Source organism: Bufo gargarizans, chromosome 10 (assembly GCF_014858855.1).
Source record: "Bufo gargarizans isolate SCDJY-AF-19 chromosome 10, ASM1485885v1, whole genome shotgun sequence".
Lineage (NCBI taxonomy): Eukaryota > Metazoa > Chordata > Amphibia > Anura > Bufonidae > Bufo > Bufo gargarizans.
Window position 1 is genome coordinate 132,293,480 of NC_058089.1, and position 19,898 is coordinate 132,313,377.

General features: G+C 46.8%; 1 protein-coding gene across 4 annotated transcripts in view; it reads left to right on the forward strand.

Annotated features, from left to right (window-relative positions):
- LOC122921021 (zinc finger protein ZFPM1-like) overlaps positions 1–19,898 on the forward strand; it is an 85,365-nt gene that overhangs the window by 57,073 nt on the left and 8,394 nt on the right. For 3 of the 4 annotated variants that reach the window (XM_044270896.1, XM_044270895.1, XM_044270897.1), the window contains exons 5-8: positions 11,502–11,641; positions 18,199–18,298; positions 18,376–18,585; positions 18,919–19,143. In XM_044270896.1, the coding sequence (XP_044126831.1) occupies positions 11,502–11,641; positions 18,199–18,298; positions 18,376–18,585; positions 18,919–19,143 (675 nt within the window). Of the gene's footprint in view, positions 1–5,658; positions 5,725–11,501; positions 11,642–18,198; positions 18,299–18,375; positions 18,586–18,918; positions 19,144–19,898 lie in introns of those variants that run through there. The other variant, XM_044270898.1, reaches the window with a different exon arrangement.

Sequence of the window (19,898 nt, forward strand, 5' to 3'; positions counted from 1 at the left end):
ATTGTGGGTAGCAGTTCTGTCCATGTGAAGCTCTATGGGTATGGCCACGTGTGGCATAAATCAAGTGGGTTTTCTGCATTGGAATTGTGTCTGGAAAATCTGCAGCATTTACAGTGGAGATTTCAGAAATCTCATCCGCACGCTGCAGATTGACTTGCACTGCAGGTTTTTAATGTCAATTTATACTCCAGGCTTTACCCGCAGCTTTCATCCTTGGAAATACAAAGGTGGGAAGCAGCAGACCCACTGCCATTCCTGCATCAGCGACACTGCAAAAGCCAAACCATTTCAGACAGTGGGAGATTTGGTCCAGATCTACACCCTATAGGCGCAGTCAGCCACATTAATGATCATTTAGTGATTCCTCCCTATAAGTGGAGCTGAACAGGTGCTGATGGACATATTGTTATGGCAGCGAATCTGCCTTTGTAAATGGGCCCTTGTGATACTGTGCTGATATCAGCAATATATCATTGGGAATTGTCTGCTGTAGGCGCTTTGCTCTGGACCAGTAATGCCCTCGCTCTGTCTTCCACTTCTCCCTGCAATATTATTAGGACCCCAGCAATAGAAACACAGTAACTGCACAGAGAATTATTGCAAAACTACAACTCCCAGCATGCCCTGGCCCCCTTTTTTGCAATGGCTAGAGAACTTCAGGTTAGAGACCCCAGTTCTCCTCTTCTTGGAGCATTTAGTCTTCTCATTTATTGAGTAGATAAAAAACATAAAGTGCATGTAGTTTTTTTTACATTTGGTTTAATTTAAATTTTTTAATAATGTTGAAAAGAACGGTTATAAATGGGGGGGGGGGACTCTGAAAAAGGATGTGTTGTCAGTGAGCGGGGGGCACGAGGACTCCTTTCTGATCTGCCCCCACAATGTCTGTGAAGGTGTTCTCTGCTCTGATGAAGGCCTTGATCTACCAGCACCTCCAGGGTTAATTTTATAATGTCACTTTCAGCAAGACAAGTTGAGGCTGGGAATTAAAAAAGAAATTTAAAAAAAACGTAACTGAATTTTTATCTTCAGAATGACCTTGTTTGCTGGAGGGGTTTGACTGCTTAAAATTCTGATATGCAAATAACTGATAGCTATAATCTATAATCCTCAACTAGTTCACATTTACAGACGGAGGGCTGGTTAATTTGCTTTTACAAATTGATGAGTAAACGGTTCCCTGAAAACTCCAACCCTTAACCCCGGAGCCGCAGACACAGGCGCGCTCATGGGGATTCACAGCGCAGGCTCCACGCCGTGTACGTCACTGCTTGCCACACAGCCCCTAAATCTCTGATCCCTCCTTGCCTGTAAAGTCTGTCAGCTTTTATCGGAGTCTAAGAAAGCTGAGTGACAACCAATATGAACACAATCACACCCAGCTTTCCCAGTATGGATAAAGGTAAGCGGCATAACTAGGGAGATTAGACACGTAGGGTCCCGCTGCAATCCACTTCCTGCTCCCGTTCTCAACATGGCGGGAGAGGGCGGGGAATACCACTCAGCCAATCACTGCTGGAGGCAATCGGGTTTCTTGTAGGAATAACAGAGGAACAGCACAGTGCAGAATTCGGAGAAAAGATGCTCCAGGATATTAAAAAATTGATTGAAACAAATGTCAGGAGAGGTGAGGGCTCCTTTAGGCCATTATTACGTATTGAGATGGACCGGTTTGGATGGTGCCCCCATTGTTTCCATATAGATATGCTTTCCTCATATCAGTTCTTCTTCCTCCGCTGTGGATACATTTCCTCTTTCCCTGCATTTAATGAGGACTTCCACTTTTCAATGTTGCTTTAATTAAATCCATTTTAACACCGTGTCTTGTCCCTTTTTATGGGATTTACGTTATTTTGCTTGGAAGCATAAAAATTAAAACTTCATTACTGCACACGGGGCAGAGATGTTATCAGGACCGGTCTCCATTGGCAAGGAAGGACGAATTGCAGAAGATTACTCGGCCATGTTTGTGCTCTCGGTATGTGATGCCAGAGCGCCAGGATTAGCGCTTTACCTCTTAGGCTTCCATTAAATTTATTGAATCGTTTTACTCATAGTTCATAGAGTTTATCCTTGAGCATTCCAAGTTTCCTGATGACTTGTAGTTAACCGTTCCCTGCAGCAACCCATTAGTCTCCTGCAGGTTGGACCACACCCTAGATTTTAATGTCGGAGCGGTCTGGTTCTGTTGGCCGTCACCCTGAGGAGGCGGACGTAGTTATATTACGCCTGATAAAGTAACTGCAGATTCAGAAAACAGGACAGTTTCCGTTATTTTCTTCTTAAAGGGCTGTTTCAAATGTTTCATCCTAAGGTGAGCATACACCTTCCGCTGCTGTCGGCTGAGCGTGTAGGTGTTCAGAGAAGAGGCCGGAGACACCTTTGGCAGTGGCTTCTCTCCAGTTGGTTACTTGATAATCTCTTTCTCGTTCTGTTCCTTGTAGTTTATAATCCTCCTTACTTTGCTGTTTTTGCCTGTCACCATGCTTCACACTGCAGCTCTTCTTGTCACTTTTACATCAGTGTGATCCTCTTCTTAGGCTGGGTTCACACCTGAGCGTTTTACAGCGCGTTCCATTGCGCTGTAAAACGCTCAACAGGCAAAAACCAATGTTTCTCTATGGGCATGGTTCTCACCTGAGCGTTTTACAGCACGTACGAACACTCTGTAAAACGCCCTACGCCCAAGAAGTACAGGAGCTTCTTTGGGGCGTATTGTCGTGCGTTCCCGCCCATAGACTTCAGCAGGAACGCGCCTAAATGGGCGTTTGCTTGTTTCCGCCCATTAAAAACGCCTGTAAAAAGCGCTTATCGAATACGCTCAGGTGTGAACCCAGCCTCAGCTTCGAGGTGCATTTCGGAGTTTCTCGGGCTCCAATAGACAATGCAGCTGGGCTGCAGCCAATGATCATCCCCTTTAAGGTGTTATTTTCAGATATACTGATGCCTAGTTACCAATTAGATTATATAGTATATAGTGGGCACTCAATACCTGCAGCTACATATAGGGTACAACACATTTATTCAATAACATTATACAATATTCATATATAACTCAATAAAATTATAGAAAGATGGCAATTAATATACTCCATAAAAGTTCATATCCTGTGTTGAATGTTCATGAATCAAAAATCCATATGCTGTGTTAAAAATTTGCCACATCAATTGGCAATATAAAACAGTATTAAATTATTATGCAGTTCATTTAATCTCAATATTCAATGTGCTGTATACCAAACTGTTGGTACGGATATACGGGGTAGTATTAATAGTTCAAGGGATGATAGAATGCAGTGTGTTGATGGTACTTACTGCTGTTGGTCCAACACAGGATATGAACTTTTATGAGTATATTAATTGCCATCTTTCTATAATTTTATTGAGTTATATATGAATATTGTATAATGTTATTGAATAAATGTGTTGTACCCTATATGTAGCTGCAGGTATTGAGTGCCCACTATATACTATATAATCATTTTATCTCTCTTGTGTGGTTGGGGTGAACCGCATTTAGTGTGAGCACCTGTTCATGATATCAGGAGGGGTAAGCTACTATATACAGTGGGGGAAATAATTATTTGACCCCTCACTGATTTTGTAAGTTTGTCCAATGACAAAGAAATGAAAAGTCTCAGAACAGTATCATTTCAATGGTAGGTTTATTGTAACAGTGGCAGATAGCACATCAAAAGGAAAATCGAAAAAATAACTTTAAATAAAAGATAGCAACTGATTTGCATTTCATTGAGTGAAATAAGTATTTGAACCCCTACCAACCATTAAGAGTTCTGGCTCCCACAGAGTGGTTAGACACTTCTACTCAATTAGTCACCCTCATTAAGGACACCTGTCTTAACTAGTCACCTGTATAAAAGACACCTGTCCACAGAATCAATCAAGCAGACTCCAAACTCTCCAACATGGGAAAGACCAAAGAGCTGTCCAAGGATGTCAGAGACAAAATTGTAGACCTGCACAAGGCTGGAATGGGCTACAAAACCATTAGCAAGAAGCTGGGAGAGAAGGTGACAACTGTTGGTGCGATTGTTCGAAAATGGAAGGAGCACAAAATGACCATCAATCGACCTCGCTCTGGGGCTCCACGCAAGATCTCACCTCGTGGGGTGTCAATGGTTCTGAGAAAGGTGAAAAAGCATCCTAGAACTACACGGGAGGAGTTAGTTAATGACCTCAAATTAGCAGGGACCACAGTCACCAAGAAAACCATTGGAAACACATTACACCGCAATGGATTAAAATCCTGCAGGGCTCGCAATGTCCCCCTGCTCAGGAAGGCACATGTGCAGGCCCGTCTGAAGTTTGCCAATGAACACCTGAATGATTCAGAGAGTGACTGGGAGAAGGTGCTGTGGTCTGATGAGACCAAAATAGAGCTCTTTGGCATTAACTCAACTCGCTGTGTTTGGAGGAAGAAAAATGCTGCCTATGACCCCCAAAACACCATCCCCACCGTCAAGCATGGGGGTGGAAACATTTTGCTTTGGGGGTGTTTTTCTGCTAAGGGCACAGGACAACTTATTCGCATAAACGGGAAAATGGACGGAGCCATGTATCGTGAAATCCTGAGCGACAACCTCCTTCCCTCTGCCAGGAAACTGAAAATGGGTCGTGGATGGGTGTTCCAGCACGACAATGACCCAAAACATACAGCAAAGGCAACAAAGGAGTGGCTCAAGAAGAAGCACATTAAGGTCATGGAGTGGCCTAGTCAGTCTCCGGACCTTAATCCAATCGAAAACCTATGGAGGGAGCTCAAGCTCAGAGTTGCACAGAGACAGCCTCGAAACCTTAGGGATTTAGAGATGATCTGCAAAGAGGAGTGGACCAACATTCCTCCTAAAATGTGCGCAAACTTGGTCATCAATTACAAGAAACGTTTGACCTCTGTGCTTGCAAACAAGGGTTTTTCCACCAAGTATTAAGTCTTTTTTTGTTAGAGGGTTCAAATACTTATTTCACTCAATGAAATGCAAATCAGTTGCTATCTTTTATTTAAAGTTATTTTTTCGATTTTCCTTTTGATGTGCTATCTGCCACTGTTACAATAAACCTACCATTGAAATGATACTGTTCTGAGACTTTTCATTTCTTTGTCATTGGACAAACTTACAAAATCAGTGAGGGGTCAAATAATTATTTCCCCCACTGTATATACGATTTTAGTTACCAATTTGGGCTGTTGGGGGCGGCCATGCTGCTCTTGTTAAGACCTCCTGTTGGTCCGTTCATCAGCCTGTGGATGTACATTCAATGCGAGCACGTAAAGCTGGGCAGCGCTACTCTACAGGGACATGGAATCACCTTCTTTGTTTTGTCTGAGGCCTTGAGCTAGGTCATCGTGTCCCCCCAAACCTGTGCAGATTAAAGATCCCCCCCCCCCATCTCAGTTACATCATGATCCTCTGAAGAATCCTTCCCTCTCTCCTCGGAACGCACAGCCTCCTTCTGTCATGTGCGAAAAGTCCTTTGTGTTTTACTTTAATTTCAAAGCATTTTCATTAAAATGTGATGAAAACCGGTTTCAGTTAATTTTATCTCCCCCAGTGCTCCTGCCTCCCTAATCTCCAAACGCCTGGAGTTTGGGTAAAAACCTCAAGGTCTCGCTATCTGTGGGACCAGAACTCCACACCACGGAGGCACAGTATGTTCTGATGGACATGGGAGGGAAGAGATGCCGCTGATAAAGTCACTTTTTTGGTATGTGTGGGTGGGGAGAATAATTTAAGTTATTTGCTCTTTATCGGACAGAGCTTGCTTTGACGGCAGATAGAAGTATTTGTTTTAGATTAACACTCCATACCCCAAAAAAGAGACAGGAATACGCTTCTAGGGAGATGATTGTCTGGGGGCTCTATTAAAATAAGTAACTGGGTTCTCCAAGACCTTGAGGCTGCCAGCATATTCTCTTCAGCTATGTTAGTTCTGTCTCTGGGAAAGCTGGGTGCAGACCAGTATGGCCGCCATTCCTGTTCCCACAAACTCCTGAGTGACATAGTTATGCAAGGATACCTGCATCAGTGCATATGAGTCGCCATTTAAAAGTCCCTTAGTGGAGCAGAAATGACATCTATGTGGATCCTATAGAATAGAGAGCTGGAAATTAGCACAGAAATGAATTTGACCCGTATGTCAGATTATTGAGTCATGCTGCGGACTAGCACTGGACATAGCTGGGCACAAGTCATGGCGTGACTGAGAATCCGTAAGGGAGGGTATGGATGGACCCCAGACACATTCAGTTATATTTGTGCATTACTGAAGGATCATCCACCATTGGTCGCTGTAGTGTGTCGGGCATTGTGACAGCTTGTGTCTTCTGTATTCGCAGCTTCCCAGCAAAATATTTAATAGCCTTTTAATTGCAGCTGCAGGGACCTCCAGAGGTCCCAAGAAGATGCGTGCCTCAGCTGCCTTGGACCTGCGGCAGCCTCTGTGACTCTCTAGTATTCCTCCTATATGTTACTTTATAGCTTTAGTAGGTCTTTTAGATGGTAACATGGATACATTGTATCCATTTGCTTTGTTTGATTCCCGGGAGTGCTGCATACTCTCCTGAATATGACCAAGTCCCCTGTTGTAGCTGATGTCTCCCCTACAGGCACTTGACCAAGGGCAATATGCCCAGCACCTCTGCAGACAGCCGCCTCTGACAATCTGAAGTCCCATTTTTCACAGTCATCCTCTGGCTATCAGCAGCTGGGGTGACATCAGAGATGTGGTTCCCCCTTTCCGGCACAGGATATCAGGACTGCTCATCATATCTGGCACGGAGCTAATCGCTCTGCACTTGCTTCCTTCTCCCGCCACGGTTTCCTGGGAATAGAGGCTCTGCTATCCTTAGAAGGCCGGGGCCCCCCAACCATGTACTCTGCCTCCTGCACCAACAAGCAGGGGCAGGAGGTGTTCTGCCATAGCAGTGGAGGTGTGCATGAAGGAGCCTAAAAGGAGAAAAATAACACTTTAAATGATGGGACAGCGATTGCCAATGGCAATTTAAAGGAGAAGCATTTTATGGAAAGTTTCCAGTATGTTTGATAAAGATCCTAGAAGGAGAAGAATCGCCAGAAGACATCCTATTAGCCTGTAACTAGAGATGAGCGAACTTGTGTTTTAAGTTCGGCGTCTAAAGTTCGGGGTCAGGTTAGCGGAGAATCCCGATATGGTTCCGGATATGGATTCCGACTTCCGTTGTGGTCCGTGGTAGCGGAATCAATAATCGGCCATTATTGATTCCGCTCCCACGGACCACAACGGAAGTCGGAATCAATATCCGGATCCATATCGGGATTCTCCGCTAACCTGACCCTGAACTTTAGACGCCGAACTTAAAACACAAGTTCGCTCATCTCTACCTGTAACCAATGCATACAGAGGCACAGAGTGTTTCAGGAGCACTCGTGAGATCCTTAATGGTATGCTGACCTCATCCTGTTATAACAACTAAACCTCACATTACTTTCTGCATGTTCTGCCTGCTCTTTGTCCCTCCCCCCACGTAATCCGGTTGTCCTATCTGTGCCGCGTTTCTCGTGGTGCGGAGATCTCTGAGCTATTAGTGGAGGTCACAGTTCAGCGCTGATAAACTTTTCAGTTTGTGCTGTGTCAAAAAAAAAATCAATAAATGTGAATTGTGATTCCCAAGCTTTGTGATCACAGCTGAAGGGGGGATGACGCCAAACACAAGACCCTCCAGGGGGCTCATTGTGATGCCTCCAAGCTCTTGGCCTAAGTGATCTCATCGTCGCCACCCTGGGGCAGAGATCATGGAGGAGAATCTCATGAACTGATCTGGTCACAAAAGCGATACCCCTAACATGAAGGTTTCTGCATCTGTGAGCTTTGACATAGTAGGGCCACATTCACACATTTTGGACCTGACATTCACAAGGGTTTCCAGCCTGTAATGTCCGCTTGCCATGTATCCCACCCACCCACAGCAGATCATCTATTAAGAGCTGGACTGAAGACGTGTGGGGACAGCAGTCATTCTTCTTTACCCCATAGTGAGAGGTTTTCTTGTGGATCTAGCCAATCCCATTCATTGCTTGTGCCGTATTACACAAGGTGCTATCCTTCCTTACGATCTATAGAGGGGCAACTACTGGGACACCAGTCCATGTGCCCCCCCACTAGCACATCCATTGTGAAGAAGAGCTTGTGCACTGTGGCTCTATACGGCTATCTACATACCATCCAGAAAGCTGTATTGGGGTACAACCCATCCACTTAGTGGCCGGGGACTGGGGGTCCGAGTGGTGATAAATACTAATAGAGACACGTCCAGGAATCGGGGGGGGGGGGGGGTAGCCTTTCCAGCCGCTGAGATCCTGCTCCTTTACCTGGCGCCGCCCCAGCTCAGCAACCCCTTCTTCCTTCATGCTCCATCTGTCTCTCGGGAAGTGTAATTGGGCTGCTAGCCCTCTGCCTGCCTCCATTGTCCCCCTCTACCTGGCAGTTAATTACCTGATAGGGAACACCATCATAACTACTCCAGAGCGAGCGCCACCGAATACAACCCTCCTGGGAATCTCCTGCGCCTTTACCTCTTGGGAATTAACCATTAATCTGCTGGACTCAAAAGCAGGTTCAATCTGTCCCTCTCTAGGATTCATTCAGATATCCGACTTTACAAAAAGTGCTGCAGAAAAGACGCAATGTGGCGGTCAGCACTGCATAATAGGTTATATCTGTTTAAAATGTCGGCAAAAGGATCCTGTAGCAAAGTCCACTGTAGTGCTCATTCACATTAGTGATATTCGCAAGTAGAACGGACAGCATCCGGACTCCACACTGACTGGTTATAGTCGACGGGCCGATTCACATGTGAGATTTTTAGAGAAAATGGCCTGTGCATGGACGCTGTCCGTGTGTGGTCTCATCCGGAACATGGACGAGCTTAACATCATTCTTCTGAATCCAGCCTTAAAGGGGGTTCTCCACCTTTATCATGTTTTTTTTACAGAATCCCCCCACTTCTTCAGGTGTTGGGTCTCCCTGTGTCGGTATACATTTTGACATGGGTCACCTGACCTGCAGCAGCTAATCACGGGGTCCTGTGCCACAGTCGCCGCAGAGGACAGTGATTGGCTGCAGCAGTCACATGGCCAGTGTCAAAACGGATGTCAACACTGGGAGACGTGGAACCTGAAGAGCTGAGGGGGCAGCAATGTCGCTGGAACCCAGTGGTGGAGACCAGGTAGGTATGATCACCACCGTGGGTTTGGCCATGACGTGAGATCTATAAAACACGTAGGGGGTGATTTATCAAACTAGTGTAAAGTAGAACCGGCTTAGTTGCCCATAGCAACCAATCAGATTCCACCTTTCATTTTCCAAAGGAGCTGTAAAACATGAAAGGTGGAATCTGGTTGCTGCAGAATTCTGCTACACAATGGGCATGCCGCAGATCTGAAAAGTGCACATCCTTCAACTTGGTTGGGAAAACGTTACCTCTAATTACAGCATTACCATTAGTAATGATAAAGTATATGCCATAGAGTCCATTCTACCTACCTACGGTGTGCTTCAGGGGCTGTCATACACCTTTAACAAGTACCCCCTCTACTGGCAGGAGTGAACGCTGCAGCCTGCTTGTTACTTGGTTTCATGTCAATACTGACATCCATGTCTTACACGTTAATCCCATTGTCTTATTAATGCAGGACGCGATCGGTGCGCCTCAGCCTCCTAATCGATCGGCGCGTCTTGTAGCCTTCAGTCTCCAGCGCTAAGCACAGTGTCAGCATTACATAAAGTGACCTTCCGCCTCTCCCAGGAAACCCGCTAATAGTGTGACTCTCTTATTATTTCATTTCAGTGACTTATCAGTAACAAACAGCCCCAGTTACCTGCAACATTTACCTAATGATCCCAGTGATAGGAAATAGTCTGATAATACGCAGACCAGCTGGCTGGCGCTGGCCAATCAGATGCTCGACTGCGATGGGAGATTAGATTACGGGGGACTGTATTTGTCGTGGTTCGGAGTCACCGAGAACCAACACTATTGATACAGAGATAGGATTCAGAGTGGACTTTGCCTCCTGTGATAATCGGGGGAAAAAAGATTATTTTTAACCACTAGCTCACTGAGCGCTCTTAATATTAATGACTGCAAGAGCGGCGTTTATCTTTCCAAGCTCAAAGCAAAATAGCCGCGAAGAGAGAGGAGGTGCGGGGGTCGCCTGCGGGAGCACGGGGCGACCTGGAGTCTCAAGGTAGTTGTCCAGCTGGGACATTGTCACGGAAATCTCTGTTACAGCATATTTTGCACTGATGCCGTGACCGAGCGCCGCCTTAATGGGAGACGATGCGGACAGGTGACGTACGCTGTTCTAGCTGCTATATGGAGACCACATATCTGCCTTAGGATATTGCACTAAAACATTTAGCTTTAATCTGTTTCCAGGAAAGCTGTGTCACCACCGATATGGCCACGTTAATGTCTCCCACAGGTCTTCAGTCTGGGAAAGCTGAGCGACGGCCTCTGGGTGCGATGCTGATTGTCACCCAGCTTTCCCACAGACAGGTTATTAAGGCACGGGGGCTCAGTGGTTAGCCTCTTGGAGTTTTAAGTTCTCTCTGGGGTTGCTTGGGCTTCCTGAGGTCTCTTCCCACGCCCCAAAAACCTACAGCTAAGTTAATCTGGAATTTAGATTGGGGTCAAGGAGGTCCCGAAAATGTAAGTGCTATATAGATGAATAAAATATAAAATTGTTAGATTTTTTTTTTTATATTTTTTATCTTCTTTTGGTTCACCTGGTCACTTGTTTGGATTTTTCCAGTGATTGCGGCATAATCTAATACTACAGTGTTATTTCTGTGGCCTCCTATAGGTGGAGCTGTTTTTACTACCAGGTGGTTTCAAATATGCCGCCTTGTTTTCTCTACAGAGCCGCAGTTTTCTACAGAAGAGCTGACAATCCAGCCTGAGGTTTCTGCACCTGGGATGCCTGGGAACCCAACTGCTGCGGTTGCTACTGTGCCGCGGCCCTGTTTGTTAGCGTGTCCTCCAGCTTGCTCGGCCGCCTTATCAGCGGCTCTGTGTATTTTCCTTGGTGGGGTTTGATATAGAGAAGATAGATGGATGTTTTGACATGGAAAGTGTCAGGCCAGGAACCTTATCAGTTGGACATGAGCCCCCGACCTCGTTGCTCTCATGTTAACCTTATGTTAACAAAGGATTCACATTACTATTGCAATGGAACATATAACAATCACCCCCACCCAATCTGGTTGTTAAAGGGGCACACACTGTTCCTGGTCATTACTGTGCATGTATTTCCTTGTATTATATTTGTATGATATTGGTATGGAGCAGTTGTCCCTTCAGCACTGTGCTAGCATACAGGTGACTGCTACAGCCAGGGCCCAGGACTTCCAGAAGAAGTTTATATGGGTATGACCGATCCTAGGATGTAGTACAGGATTGTGTCTGGTACCAGCCCAGTCACCTGTGTCTCGTCTCTCCACAGAGGAGTTGGTTTTGGAGATCCCATCACCTGACGGAGTCAGTCTGGTTCGAGCAGAGAGCAATATCCTTAAGGGCTTTTCTTGGGGGCCGTACAGAGGAAGCTTCAGCGGTGCCGCATCTTCTCCAGACCGGACAGACATGGTAAGACATGGCGAGGTGAGACAGGAGTGGGTAACGGGGAGCGCACACTGGTCAGAGAGCGAGGAATCTATGAGAATGGGAGATGTGTCTGATTGGCAGAACCCATGTCTCCCCATGCACATCCGCCACTCAATTCAACTCTATTGGAATGCCAGAGGTAGCAGAGTACAGGCGCTTTGCTATCTCTGCCAGTCCCATACTGTTTAATGGAGCGCCGGGCATACGTGTGTGTGTGCTGATCCATTCAGAGGAACACAGGCCCCTGTTCTAGTGTTTGGTGGGTGCCCAACCGCTCAGACCTCGTCATCAGATACTTATCCCCTATCTTGTGGATGGGGGCGATAGGTTGTTGTCATGGGACAACCCCTTTAAAAAAGGACCTTTCACTAGTCCTGACATTACAGAATTAGTACCTGGCCGTGTAGGGCATGACCAACAGATGTCCCTACAGTCATTTTTCATTTTTTTTCAGATCGGCTGCTCCGTTGGGGCACTGTGCCCCTCGTTCTTTTTTTCTGCCCTGTATGCTAATTAATAGCATCAGTACAGGGAGGAGGAGACGGCCGTGTTCCTGAAGAGGCGTCTCCCTGGCTGTGAGCTGCCCGATCGCAGTGGAGAGCGTCGCAGCCGGGAAGAAGAAGACGCCCCTTCAGAAACACGGCCGTCACCTCCTCCCTGTACTGATGCTGTTAATTAGCGTACAGGGAGGCAAAAGAGAACGAGGGGCACAGCGCCCCAACGGAGCAGCCGATCTGAAAAAAAAATTGCGCAGGGACATCTGTTGGTCATGCCCTACACGGCCAGGTACTAATTCTGTAATGTCAGGACTAGTGAAAGGTCCTCTTTAAGGCCTGTCACCTTCTGTCTGGGGGGATACATTACTTATTTGGGACCTTGCTTCTCACTGGGAACCTCAACTACCGTAGTTGTACAGCTCCAGTATTACCGCAATGGCCGTAGGTGGCTGATTCCTCCAGACCCCCTCTTTACAGATGAGGGTAAATGTGCTGCCAGTGGGGAGAAGGAATAAACCCCATCCAAACACCTCCGATGGCAACTTATCAACTAAGGACAGACATGTTGAAATCTAACATTCCCAATCCTTCTTTCCTCTGAAAGTCTGCTGTCGGGGGAGAGTCGGGACCCCCCATACACCTTGGTTGGTCAGCCACTCCCACCGAGACAGTCACCTTAAGAAGTGTAAGAAATCCGAGCAGTCTTTACGGCACATTTTATAGGCCCCGTCCTGTGCCTCTGTTTGGCAGTTTCTAGGGCACTTCATGGATTTGGTCCCATTAGTGTTGGCCGCCTGTTTAGCAATCTCCCTCCCTCACCCTCCGGTGTCATGTGGACATATGCAGCACCAGAGGGGACGCTGAATGTATCCAGCTGGCGCCAGAACATCCACAATGTCCCAATTAAGAACGAAATGTTTCTTTCAGTTGTCATGGGGCAGGATATCTCCAGATATAAATTATTAGAGGGGCAAAGAGGTTAAAACCTGAATCTCTGCTTATGGGGTGAAATAAGCGAAATAAAACACAAAATCTGAGCTTCGCTATCTTCCACAAAGAGGGGGGAGAAAGGGAGGGGGCGTTATCTCCTCCGCTTTAAGGTTAAAGCTCGAAATTTTAGACGAGAGCAAGCTGGGTTTGTGATAGCGATTGAGTCGTTATCTGCTGAGAATGAAATCCTTCATTAACCCCTTATCTCCCCTGTTCGGGGTGTTATGATCTTGTGGCGCCACCAGTCGAGACATAAGACAGCCAAGTGATTGATTCCTCCCAGATAATGTCCTGCTTTCCCGATGCTTCATTATTGTCTAAATATTTTCCCTGATGTTTTCGACGTTGGCCCCAGCCCTTATCGGGTGTCTTGATGGTTTGCAGCTCATCATTTTCCCCCCTAGTCCCTGGTATCAGTGCAGCCCTAGGAGAGGCAGGATGGAGAAGGTCCATCCTTAACACTTGAAGTATCTTTCAACTTCCTCCTCTGCTTCTCTCTCCTTCCTGGCAGAAAACCATTCTCTCTAATTGTCGCACATCCTCTGAGGAGATAGCCCTGCTCTGTAAGAAATTCACAGGTTGCCAGGCTGCACATTAACCCTCTCTGTACAGGAGCTTAGAGGGATGTCATTGTACAGAAAACCCACTTTAAATGTAGAGAAATACTAACTGCACGTTCTGCACACAAAACTTTCCTTTTCTTGGTCATTACAAGCACAGCCCCTCGCTGCTCGAGAAATCTGATTGATGAACAAATCGATTCGCTTATCTCTAATCCATATATAAAACCGGAGAAATGGCGGAATCTGCAGCTCAGGGGTTTCTCGGTACAGTATCCTCGGCTCCACCTATCTCCCTCTAGAAATCGTGTTTTTCCACAATATTCACTGTATTAATCTGCTTTAGAGCTCGAATCGGCAGATCTGCCACAGGGGCACGTTTCCATGTTGTGTGCCAGTCATGGAGCCCCAGAAATCACATGAGGCACTCGCTTCATATTTCTATAGCATGGAATTATTATTAGAAATAAATCAGAGTGGGCCCATAACAAAAAATCTAAATAGTGCTGATACAAGCGCCCCATCTTCCTGGGAGGGCCTGGCACTTGTTGCCCCCTCCGGCATTGCTGCAGTTTTGGAGAGCGGAGCATAAATTAACAAGCTGCAGATTTCATATCCGCGCTGGAGGTCAGTACAAAAAACGCAGCGTTAAAATCTCATCCACTTTGCTAATTTTGTACATAGTCATATAGATGTGCATCCCACCTCTGGGACCTGCTGCAGACAGCAGTCGCACACGCTTTGCCACTCTCCGTTTATTTCTATGGATGTTCCCCAAATAGCCGAGCTCGCACGCCCCCACATGCACGGTGTGCTCTCCTACACTTTCAGGGGCCTGTTTTAAGGAAAGGTGCGGATATCCAAGGTGGGACCTGCACTTATCTGGCTTTGATGGCAGATCCTAGCGATGACACAACCCCTCTAAGGCTACTTTCACACCTGCGTTCAGGTTTCCGCTCGTGAGCTCCGTTGGAAGGGGCTCACAAGCGTCCCTGAACGCAGCCGTCTGGCCCTAATGCATTCTCAGTGAAGGCGGATCCACTGAGAATGCATCCGCCTGCCAGCGCTCAGCCTCCGCTCCGCTCAGTGAGCGGACACCTGAACGCTGCAAGCAGCGTTCGGGTGTCCGCCTGGCCGTGCGGAGGCGTGCGGATCCGTGCGGATCCGTCCAGACTTATAATGGAAGTCAATGGGGACGGATCCGCTTGAAGATGACACCATATGGCTCAATCTTCAAGCGGATCCGTCCCCCAATGACTTTCAATGTAAAGTCTGAACGGATCCGCTGAGGCTACTTTCACACTTCATTTTTTTTTCTAAGTTCTAATGCAGACGGATCCGTTCTGAACGGAGCCACCGTCTGCATTAATATGAGCGGATGCATTCAGAACGGATCCGATCGAACGCTAGTGTGAAAGTAGCCTTAGCTGGACTGGCTGCAGTGGGGGATTTCAGCACACCAGCCTTTGACTGCACTAATCTAATGAGCTGTTGGATGGGGCTCACAGAGGTTATGAGCCTGCAGTGACTACAAGCTGCAGAACTTCACCTATTTAGTGTGTTGTTAATTATTCAGCCTAGTGTAAGTAAATAGGCTGCGTCCCCCTCCTCCAATTCACCCAGTGCAGCGTTCCTGGCAACGGTGCCAGACTTTAGAAGCCCCTTCCCTGGATAAGCCGTGCAGCGGATGCAGTCTAGATAGAGTTTCTGATGCTATCGGGCAGAGTTCAGAGCAGAGACACTGACCTCTTTGTTTCAGAAGAAAACAACACATCTTGTCACAGACATTTGGGAGGGGGGGGGTTAAAGATACAGCTTCCCCGTACTGTACTCCTGCATACCCTGCAAGTCTTTTTCCACCCCTTCAAGGTTCCTGTAACGATCGATTTGTGTAATGTGGACACGTGGTTTTGTGTTACAAAACATACTGCAAAAATCTGTCCATATTGTCACACAGGACATTAGAGGCCACGTGGCTTAGGCTGGGTATTTGAGGGCCAATGAGCACGTTCGGCACATGTGTCAGCAGCGTTCCCCATTATACTCCAAAAAGTGAAGTAAAAACACGATGTGAACAGAGCCTTGAAGGCCATCTGTCACCACGTGTCCAAATAAAACTGGCTCACCTTTGAGATGTGCGCTGGTCAGCCGAAGGCCACAGTCTTGGTCCCATCTTCCTTGGTGCCCACACTGCCAAGAAAGCTGCAGTTTTTTGTATATGCAAATGAGCCCCATAGGAGCAACAAGGGTGGTGCCGTTGCTCCCAGAGCCTCCCACTTACTGCCCTCCATTCAGCGTCCCCACCGCTAAGGCTGACAGGACAGGCACTTGGACCTGACTTCTCGTGGGAGCGCGTTCAGTACATGCCCTGTAACGGGTTGGAGAATGTCCATCTGCATCCCTTCACTGCCCATGTGCTGCACGCGCTCCTGCAAGACTTCAGGGCCAGGTGTGAATATGTTTTCACTACAGGCCTATCAGACTGAATGCAGTGGGGACGCTGCATGCGAGGCAGTGAGCGGGAGCCTCTGGGTGCAATGGCACCACCCTTGTTGCTCCTAGGGGCTCATTTGCATATTATAAAACTGCAGTTTTATTGGCAGTGAGAATGAGAAAGATGGGACCAAGACTGTGGCGTTCGGCTGACCAGCGCACATCTCAACGGTCAGCCAGTTTTATTTGGACGTATGTGGTGACAGATGCCTTTTAGTGGACCTTTCCATCATGTCCTATAAAAATGTGTCCCACATGTATCACGTGTGTATCTATGGTCACATTAAGTTACTCTGAGCTTTCCAGTGGCGGCCACAGTGTAAGACATAGTCGGCTGCACTGGTCCATGGCCATAGTGGCGCAGTAATGGTGGATACGTGTTCTCTGGTAGAATGAATGCTGTGGACAGATATGTGCAGATACAAGTCTCATCTCCCTGCGTTCTTTGCCCGTTCTTCCTAATTGCTTGTGTCATCGCGGGAGCTGTACTTTCTAATGCATTTTGAGCGGCACCAGGGGAAGGTGAAAGAGGCAGGCCGCTCGTGTTTGACAATGAGGGCTTTTCTGCATCATCAGCAGTGCCCGGCTCTTTATCGTTCTGGGAACACGCAGCCCATCACAGTGATAAGCCAGAGCTGACTAGCACCAGCGCTCTGTTCGAGGGTCTTAGAAATATTGGAAGGAATAATTAGATTTCATATCGTTACTGACGCAGCCATCTGAGGATCAGGCAGATTAATTTCTCTTTCTCTGCGCTCATTAATATTCATTAGAGACATGGAAGGACTCGGTCCTGAGCAGAGTGGAATCTACGGGAAGCCGCAGGGCTCACAGTATTGCCAGCTTCTGCAGTGCTGAAATGTTTAAGATCCAAATGGATTCATGGCGTTTATCCCTTAGGACTCTTACTACGTGAATCCTTATCCTAACCCTAAGGGCAATTATTACCTGCACTATTGATGGACCCCTATCTGCTCTGTGGCAGGTTTAGTATCATTATTTTCCTGGGAATTTGATTTGAAGTAGATTCTACATTGTCCCTTTCTTTGTAATTTTCCAGATGTTTGCAGCTGGTCACTGTAGTGCAGGGCATTAGGGCCCCTTTGAACACACTGATAATGGTGATCGTGGCAACATGGTGCAGAGCATGTGAAAAACATCTCGGAACCACTGAGCGCATTAAGTCCCTGCCAAAGTGAAGCGCGGTGACATTTCTCATAATAACACTCCAATCGTCAGATAAGTCAGAGCAAAGTATAGCACTCCAGACAGCTAGATCTGCAACCAAAGGCCGAGATCGCCACCTGCTTGTCGCTGGCTGCAATGGCATTTAAAGGGCTGTGGTTTCTGACTGCATCTTGGGATTCACAACCTGCAGCCCCCAACCATCCGGACACAGACATACTTGATGGCTGCTCACATGTTCTTATGTCAGAGCAGAAGTAAGGGTGTGTAAGTACCAGTGGTCCATTGGGTGGTTAGGCAGAGAATGGGGTCACTGGAGCCTTGTTTTGCACTCCAAAAAGGATCAGATGAGGTCGAAAGGCGACAGTCTATACATGTAGCTGTCTCCATTGCAGTTGTGAAGTTGTAGCTTCTGTATTACACATTGGAGAGAGCCGCATGCACGGCCTCTTCACTGGATTGCGGAGAAGGGGACCCCAATTCTCCTGCTAGATGGACACCACACCTATCGGGTATTAACCCCTTGAAGTTTTATCGCAGCCTTTTTTCGCAGCGGTTCAGTCCGATGGTGCGGTCCTGCTCTGTTTGGACCCGTTACCCTCCACAGATGTCCCAGCAGCACATGGCTTTGCAGACGAGACAATAGTAGATCTTTTTGGAGTAGTGATTTGTCCTCTCATGGACTCCCAGAAGCACAAAGTACGTCAGGACAGGAATTTAGGGGTCATTTCTGTATAAAACTGCTACCATTAACCCTTAATAATCTTTGTGTAATGTAGAATGTTGTAACAGCTTTTCTCATGTCTCTTTCTAGAATGGCTCCCTGTCTCTGGAAGTGGATAGTGACTGCTGGCTGAAGAATCTGACTCTCGTCACTTGTGAGCTGGAAGCCAACTCTGTTATATATCGGAAAGGTGAGAACCTGATGTAACAATGTGTTCGAGTCAAGCAGTAATGGAGGTGCTAACCTAAGGTCTGTCCCCGTGTCCAGGTGACCAGATCTGGTGCAAGACCTCACAAGACCTTCAACAAGGGGATATCCTTAAAGCCTTCCTTATGGCTGAACCCCAGGCCATCCCCAACTTCAAAATAAAAGAGGAGCCCTGCGAACCCTCCCAGGAGACCCCCATCCACACAGAATTTCCACTGCTCCCCCAACAAGCCGGCATGGCTTCAATACTGGCTACAGCAGTTGTGAACAGTAAGTGATGTGTTTGCCGCACAGCTGACAGAGTTCAGGAGCAAAATGTTTGCATTTCTGTATTCCTTTCATAATACACCGTATTTGTAGACATCACTGCAGGGCTGACCATGTACTTGGTTCTAAAGATTCAACAAACAGTCCCCTAATGGGCAGATTTACCAATGTTTTAATTGTTTTTGTGTAAAAGTTATGAATTGTCTGGCCTAGTCCAAAAAATCTTTAGGGCCACATGCTGGCATGTTGTTTGATCAGTGGCCTGCCTCTGTGCTTAGGCAAAAATACTTTGCCTTTAATGCGCCCCTCCTAACTTTTTCTGCCCTTCTATTCTAGAGGATGTATTTCCCTGCAAGGACTGTGGCATCTGGTATCGCAGCGAGCGGAACCTGCAGGCACACCTGATGTATTATTGTGCCAGCCGTCAGAGCTCAACCTCCCCGTCAGTTGAAGAAAAGCCCAAAGACTCCTACCCCAATGAGAGGATATGTCCCTTTCCCCAGTGCAAGAAAAGCTGCCCAAGCGCAAGCTCCCTGGAGATTCACATGAGGAGTCACAGCGGTGCGTAGAATCACAGAACTTTATAGTTTGAGTTTAAACACATCTAGGGATGAGCGGAACTTTAAAGCTTCTGTTACAGATTCCATTATAATGTAATATAATGGGATTCGTAGACAAGATGCAAATAGAAGCCTTTAAGAGGCATTCCGTTTTGATCTGTTACAATAGAAGTCTATGGCCAAGCATAGATTGTAAGCCCTCGCGGGCAGGGCTCCTTCTGTACAGTCTGTACCTCGTCTTGTTAATGCTTAGTGCAATTGTCTGTATTATGTATGTGCACCGCTTATCATATGTACAGCGCCAGGGAATTAATGGTGCTATAATAATAATAACAACGGATCCGTCTGGTTTCCGTTATGCAGGACTTTGTTTTTCGTCCAGACAGATCCGTTATGCTTGGCCATAGACTTCTATTATGACGGATCAAGATGGAATGCCTCAAAGGCTTCCGTTTTGCATTCCATCTACGAATTCCATTATATTCCGGTATAACAGAATTCCTACACCACCCAAACCTGTAAAGTTCAGGTTCGCTCATCCTTAAACACATCCTAAAAATACTATTTATTCATATGGCTCTCTGACTCCTTTACATTCCCATCCTAATAGTTTATAGAGTGGTAGGGGTCCCAAATCTCCATAGAGTTCAAACGGAGAGTGACACATGGAATATCTTCAAAATATTGCTCTAATTCTGCCCCACCCCATCACCTCTGAAATACAACCTCCTGATCTAGCCTGGAAATATTAATGTT